Source organism: Malaya genurostris, chromosome 3 (genome assembly GCF_030247185.1).
Source record: "Malaya genurostris strain Urasoe2022 chromosome 3, Malgen_1.1, whole genome shotgun sequence".
NCBI classification, from domain to species: Eukaryota; Metazoa; Arthropoda; class Insecta; order Diptera; family Culicidae; genus Malaya; species Malaya genurostris.
In genome coordinates, this window is record NC_080572.1 from 200,835,322 (window position 1) to 200,842,877 (window position 7,556).

Consider the following 7,556-nt stretch of genomic DNA (forward strand, 5'->3'; position numbering starts at 1 on the left):
TCTTACAAAAGTAAACAAATCGAGTTTCTCTCTCCTACCAATAAATTCTTCAAAATCCTACAATTTTGCCTAAAAAATCGGATTCTACAAAAATCTCAATCTTAGTAATACAAAGAACTATAAAGGGCGAAACTGTCATTCCATTTGTTTACGAAAGTTTCGCCCTCCGTGTTCCATGCAAACAAACAGGGCGATACTTCAATTCCTAATAAGGAAGGGCGAAACTATTTGGTCTCTTTATTTTTGATAGTTTCCGAACCTTTTACTACTGGAAATAATAAATGAGACGATAAAATTACCCGAATATTTATCTTAGTCACGAAAACCCACTAATTTCACAAAAAATGCGCAAGGGCGTAACTTCATCATTCACACAGGAAGCATAAAAGTAAACAAATCGAAAAAGGGCGAAACTCTTTTTATGTTGATTTATTCAGTAGATATAGAAGGAAAGTGGTAAAATTTGCATACTTTTTAAAGATAAACGAACAGATCATCGACTAATCAAAAATTGATCTGAGAATAGACGACGATTTCTAAATACGATTTGAAACCAAAGTTGAAACATTCATCGATGTTTTTCTCCATTTGCTGTCAATGTTAGATTCGCCGTTCTTTGGAAAACAGCTGATATCAGGATTCCTAAACAATTTGATTGAAAAAATGACCTGGCATCCGTGTTTTTGTTACCTCTCTGATTTCCATCAGTTCACTTGTTTTTAAATTGGTAATCATTTACAAGGTCAACTTAATAATCTCGAAGGATCATATCAATTACTACAAAATGGTACGTGCATGGTTTATGAACAATGAAACAACAGACCAGCGACTGGAACATCATCTTAATCCTCCCGTTTTTCTGAATCTTGATGAATTGTTCAACAACACTGGCGTTGAGTATTTCAAGGTAAATAAACGAATTGCAAACAACTTCTACGTCAATGTTGTTTTTTTTCTCTAAATGATTAGATAAGCACTGAAACATTTGAAACAGATGGAGTGTTGAACAAAATTCGTCATGAACGGGGATACAGCTATGAAGATGAAATAATCTGCTCTAAGGAGTGCTTGCAAGATTATGACGAAAAGTTGAAAATATTTTTCACCGAACATCTACACACGGATGAGGAAATTCGTTTCATCGTTGAAGGATCAGGTTATTTTGATGTGCGCAAGTGAGTTTTTATCATTATGGAATGTAAGAATACCGTTTTAAATTACTTTTCTAGTGGCAAAGACGACATATGGATAAGAATTGAAGTGGTTGCTGGCGATCTGATTATTATTCCCAGTGGCATCTATCACAGGTTTACATTGGATGTCAAGGTTAGTCTTTGGTTGCGTATTAGTCAGTAGATGGTTCTCTTTTGTATATGTTTACAAAAAAAATCTACCATTTCTTTGATTTTGTCTGTTTACACATTGAAACTGATATCATAATCAGAGATGCCACGATCTGCAGATTTTTTTTCTGAAGTTCTGCAGACTTTTTAAAATCAAGTTTTTCGCAGACTTCCGTTAAATTAACAGACTACAAATGGCGGCGCCGCCTTTTTTTTTTGGTCATCAATCCAGTTTTCTGTTATATTTTATTGAGAAATGAAAGCCCGCAGATATTTTTTCGGATCCACAAACTTTTACAAACCTGTCTGAAGATATTACAACTTTTACCTGGTATCTGAACCTAATCAAAAATAGTATATAAAAATTCACATACAATATGGTGCAATTATACGTAGATCGGTTGCATTACTAATCCCCAAATCCATTATTTTATTATTTTCCAGAATTACATCCGAGCCAAGCGTTTTTTCGTAGGAGAACCTGTTTGGACTCCGCACAATCGTCCATCCGATGAGATGTCGTGCCGCAAAGAATATTTGAAAAAACTTGAAACTGGGTTTAAATGCAATTAATTAATACAATCGTTACAAACGAGGCATTGGTCATCGCTGTAAACTTGTAATTATGGATCGAGAGATTTGAGTATAAACGTTGAGCAAATAAATCAATGATACCTTTATGGTGATAATGAAATGTACGCCATTCGTTTTACATTAACCATCAAAGAACGAAATTCCTTCTTGCTATTGTTATAATTCTTTTTGTCACTTCGTTCATCACGAAGAATGATGAGAAACCTGGTATAGATGCAAAACTCAAATTTTAACGGATTAGCGTTTCGATAGATTATTGATAGATATTGAGTTACATATAAATCAAAGAAAAAAAACAATTATCACCCATATGGGGTTGTTCGAGCCATTGATGTGAAACAAAGCAACCAAAATTTCTAATGATCGACATTTTCAATCAATCGTCATACTTTTGAATCCGCAATCGTACGAGAGTCTGATTAAATTGATCTTTATTAGGAACCAACACGCGAAGCCTGAATATAGATTCTGTTTTTCTTGATTTATATTTGTTTTGTAGCCGACGAAATTACATCAATATCCCAAATGTATGCAATTATATCTTTGTTTCGAGCTTAGTTTTAACGTTGTTGAACTGAAAGTCGAGTTAGTTTCGAACCTAGTTTTTTATATCAGGTTTGTTCAAACCCCCGTTGCTAAGTGCGAAACCAACACTGTTTCGTGAAAAGTGTTTGTTTGATAAAACTACCCTGGTTCAGTTTCAGATTACTGAAGCAATATAATATATCGAGGTCGCGTACCTTTTCCAATAAATGTTTCATGTGAGATCATACGAAACATTGATTATCCCCGATGGTCTTAAACCGCTGGCGATTGAAACCAAGATCGACTAGTGATCGCTACGGGAGCGGGTCATTTCGACGAAAATCGTTTCGTCGAATACCATTTCCTCGAAAGTCGTTTCGTCGAATATGTCGGAAACGGCGGCCTCCTGCATACAAACCTGTAACTGCCTCGTTTGCCCGGTCTACTCAAAGCTAGGTTTCTTTGCTTTAGTTAGGTCCGAATAAGCGGTAGCGAGGTTGGACAGCACACGAATCAAATCGATGTGGTGAAGCCGCATTAAATATTTTTCACTTAGTGAACGGATAATACCACATACATTTGCTTGACAGATACACCTATGCAATTGCTTTGATACTTAGTGGCTCATAGTCAACAAGTTTTCTTTGGGAACTCCGTTCTGAGGTTCATGAATCAATCTTTATTCAAGAGTATAAGAATCAATCTTTATTCAAGAAGTACAATTGTAGGTCAACAAAACGGGTATTAACGTATTATCATTCATTAGTGTTTATTTTAAATCAATTCTAATTATAATATTAAGACAATTGCAGAAATGACATCCGGCGAAGTGGCCCATTCGGCGAAATTACCCTTTCGGTGAAATGACTTTCGGCGAAACGGCTTTCGGCGAAATGGCTTTTGGTGAAATGACCCTGATCCGATCGCTAGCGTGAAAATCACAGATTACCTTCCACTTGCAATTTAGTTGTAGCGAAGTCGATTTCTGGGATAAATCCAACGCGCTTGCGCGTGCTGGTGGAGTTCCGCCACAAACGAATTTCCAGACATGACAGTCACGATCTTTTTTTGGCGCACATCTACGGTCCTCCGTGAAACTGGTACCAATAGTGAGAAATTGGTTGCACTGCTGAGTTCCCATCATCACATTCATAATGCAAAAGTCAAACTGTGAGAACCCTTTCGATTCGTTAGCTCATTTGTTTATATTGAGATTTTATGGCACACTTTGGTCGAATCGAAAAAACTGGGTGGGTAATGTCAGAGACATAACTGGATGTCATGAATACCAATAAAACTGGCACGGTTCCGAATATCAGTTGATCGATTGTGTGAATTGTACAAGCATTCCTTTTATCACTACTACAATTTGAAACGATGCACCTACACTAAAGTACGGATACGTTACATCAAACATTCTGCCACACAATTAAATATTATGAAGTAATTTTAATAGTTATTTATAATAAATAATGGTGGTTCTAAAAAGAAACCTTTTATGAAAGCGTTCGTGTTGGGGAGTGACGAGTTGAACTCGAATTCCGATGGATACCGCTGACAGACGTCATCTATTTTCAAGCTGATATGGTTGGCGTAGGTATACCGTTCACAACCGATTGTAATCTTCCAATCTAGAAAACATTAATTCACTGGGTTGATCAATGATACAATTGGCCTGTGATATGGAAAATATGAAATATATCTACGGCTTGCTACATTGATATTTCTAGCAAATACGAGATTCACTCCCGATTTGCATATTTTAACAAATACGTAATTCTAATAGTTCTTTAGAAAACATTTGAAGCCATTAGAAGGGCTGATTTTGCTAATGTTTCCCAAAGTTGTTCACTTTTCGTTTTCTTCCAAACGAGCAGCAGCTCTGTATGACGCAATCGCTCTAGTTTGAATTGAAACAAAGACATCATATTAACAAGATATCCAGCTCTCACATTTCTCGAACAAATCATCGGCAACATCCTTTTTTGCGAGCATGTCGCCCCCAGGCGAGCCCGCATCGAATCTTATACATAGAAGTAGGGGAGAAAAATGTCAAATTCGTGCGCGCCAAAATAGCAGGGTTGCGCACCCATACAATTGACATGATATGTTGAATGTGATGCCGTGCGATGGCGTTGCTGAACTGAAGATTGACTTCGCTCCAAGCTGACAGGGTCTGATTGAAACTAGCTTTGCGTCTTCTCGCCCTGACGTCTGCTTGTATCCAACGCACAAGAAGAAATGATCGATTTTCGCTTTTTTTTGCATAAATATCTGTTTATTAATCTTATTTTTGTGTATTACATATTACATCAACATTTTACAGTACAAGTGTTTTGACCCTTTGGCCTTTCATCTTTGTTGTTCATACGATTCGTTATTAATATTAGGTGTTTTAGTTACTCTTGTTTTACATACTAATGTTTAATCATAATATTTATTTTAATTATTTATAAAATGTCTACCTACTTATAACTATCCCTAACCTAATACGTACAAATTTTGAATTATTTGTATTTCAGAGATTGAGCACCTTTCTTCGAATTTCGTGCAGTATAGTTCGAATTTTTGTTCTAGTATATCCAATGAGGCCATCTCATGTACTTCACTAGTCCTTGTCCAAGGGGGTAGATTTAGAATCATCTTTAAGATCTTACTTTGAATGCGCTGAAGCCTAAGTTTGTGTGTTCGTGCACAGCCCCGCCAAACAGGGACTGCGTATTCAATTGCGGGGTAGATGATTTGTTTATAGACAGCCATCTGATTCTTCAGGCATAGTTTAGATGTTCTACAAATCAGCGGATACAGAGACCTAATGAGTATGCTGCATTTTTGAACGATTTTGTCAACATGTGACCTGAATATCAGATGCCAGTCAAAGGTGAGTCCTAGATAGATAACTTCATCGGACCATTGAATGACCTCATCACCGAATCGTATTCTGCATTCGTCTGATGGAACAAGTTTTGGAGATCTTGAATGTGGAAACAAGATGACCTGAGTTTTTGCTGCATTGATCACAATTTTCCAGCTTGTAAAATATTCCGTTAAAGCGTCCAGACCTGTCTGTAGTTTATTCTTCAGAGCATTAATGACACGACATTTGTAAAGAATGGCATTATCATCAGGAAATTGTGACAGAACACCACCACCTGGAAGAGGTGGGATGTCTGATGTGAAAATGTTGTATAGAATGGGACCTAGGATACTTCCCTGGGGTACACCAGCAGAAATAGTAAATCTTTCTGAAAGTGCATTATTCAGAGAAACCTGGAATGCTCTATCTGCAAGATAATTTTTGATAATTTTAATAAGATACATGGGAAAATTATACCGATGCAGTTTGAACATCAGTCCATCGTGCCACACATTATCGAATGCCTTTTCAATATCCAATATTGCCATGGCAGTCGTTTTGGACACTGATTTGTTTTGCTGGATGACGTTGTTAACCCTTGTGAGTTGGTGGATGGTGGATCTTCCTTTCCGGAACCCAAACTGTTCTTCCAGAATTATATCCTGTTCATCTGCGAAAGCAAGAATTCGCCTTTGTATTGACTTTTCAAACAGCTTGGATAGGGCAGAGAGTAAGCTGATGGGTCGAAACCGGGGGCCTTCATATTTTTGGATTTTTTCACAAAAGCCATCAGCTCATTCGCAGTGACTCTACTTTCCTCAGGAACCAAGCTGTCTGATTGGTCAACCTCAGCTACGCTATCAGCAACGGCTCTTTCATATGGACTAACAATGTTAAGTCCTAAATTGTGAGAACACACAAACTGCTGGCCTAGCGCATTTGCCTTCTCTACTGGTGTGATTAAAGGTATTCCTTCAGCTGCGTCCTGGGGTGACATCAGAGGAGGAATAGGCTTCGGTTTTTTCTTAAGCACCTTCGTTAAGGACCAGAAGGGCTTTGAATGTGGGAGAATTTCTCGAAGCTTTGCTGGAAGTTCCTGTTGCGAAGCTCAGATATCCTTTCCTGGATTATCCTAGTTAAGTTGTTATAAGTAGTCTTCCTATCTAGGATGCCAGTTCGTTGATACTGCCTCCGGTAGATATTCCGAAGTCGGATGAGTTTCTTGGTGACACTGTCGATTTGAAGAGAGGAACTCGGCATATGTTGTACTGGAACCGTCCTATCACGAGCGACTGTGATTGAATGCTGGAAGGAAGATAGGGCTGCATCGATTTCCATCGGGGAATCAAGTGGCAAATCGATATTAATAAGTTGGTCGGCGATTTGTTGAAACTGGACCCAATCGGTGCGATAATAGTTCCTCCGTGGTTGAAAAGGCACTGTGTCTGGTGAAGATCCCAACGTCAATATTACTGGAAAGTGGTCGGAAGAGAGTTCGTTAAAGACAACCGGAGAGCTGTCTATGGCGATGTTGCTGATGAATATATCCAAAATGGAATGAACTCCCGATCTGGAAAGTCGCGTTGATTGATCCGGAGCGAGGATGTTGTATTGTCCAGCTTCGTAATCTTCGGCAAGTACGAATCCGTTTCGATTCTGTCTTCTGTTTCCCCACAGCTCATGCCGTGCGTTCAGGTCCCCAGCAATGATGAATTTGTTCTGTCGTCGAGTGAGCATAGCCAGATCTCGCTTCAATGATGCACACGTACCATCTCGAAGATTGGTTTGTTTGGGGCAGTACGCTGCAATGACGATGATGGGTCCCATCGTCGTTGTAATCTCAATTCCGATGGCTTCTATGAGTTGCAATTTAAAGGCTGACAGAAGCCTGTGTTGTGTAGAGAAGCTTGTTACGGTCGAAACTCGTCTTAAAACGAGCGAAGAGTGAGCGAGTATGAGGGGAGAAATCAACCTCGGTATTTTCTAAGATTGACTACGTCGGTCGATTGGCGGTACCACAAAATACACGTTTGCTTCCGATTCGTTTGCTAGTTGTATTTGAACTGAACTCTACTCTACTGATTGTTACATAATTTCCCGTATAACATTGATTAAGCCATGTATATGTTTTAACGAAAGAACACCAATGAAAGGAACAGTGGAAACTGAAACTACGCAAGGTTTGTATAAACTTGTTTTGCGAAACTAATTAGTAAGTAATTAGTAATTACTCTAAC

At 38.4% G+C, this 7,556-nt stretch overlaps 1 protein-coding gene across 1 annotated transcript; it reads left to right on the plus strand.

The window, feature by feature from the left end:
• The first annotated feature begins 652 nt into the window (after nt 1-652).
• On the plus strand, nt 653-2,041 carry LOC131437991 (acireductone dioxygenase). The gene is made up of 4 exons (XM_058607720.1): nt 653-907; nt 970-1,175; nt 1,230-1,326; nt 1,788-2,041. The coding sequence occupies exons 1-4, from the start codon at nt 785-787 to the stop codon at nt 1,914-1,916; spliced, it is 555 nt and encodes a 184-aa protein (XP_058463703.1). The 5' UTR covers nt 653-784; the 3' UTR covers nt 1,917-2,041.
• Nucleotides 2,042-7,556: the final 5,515 nt, after the last annotated feature.

Bases quoted from the DNA above. Each gene is read 5' to 3' on its own strand.
- LOC131437991 (XM_058607720.1), top strand. From the start codon at position 785: ATGGTACGTGCATGGTTTATGAACAATGAAACAACAGACCAGCGACTG. The intron at 908-969 runs GTAAATAAACGA...CTAAATGATTAG, and splicing joins CTGGCGTTGAGTATTTCAAG to ATAAGCACTGAAACATTTGA. The intron at 1,327-1,787 runs GTTAGTCTTTGG...ATTATTTTCCAG, and splicing joins GGTTTACATTGGATGTCAAG to AATTACATCCGAGCCAAGCG.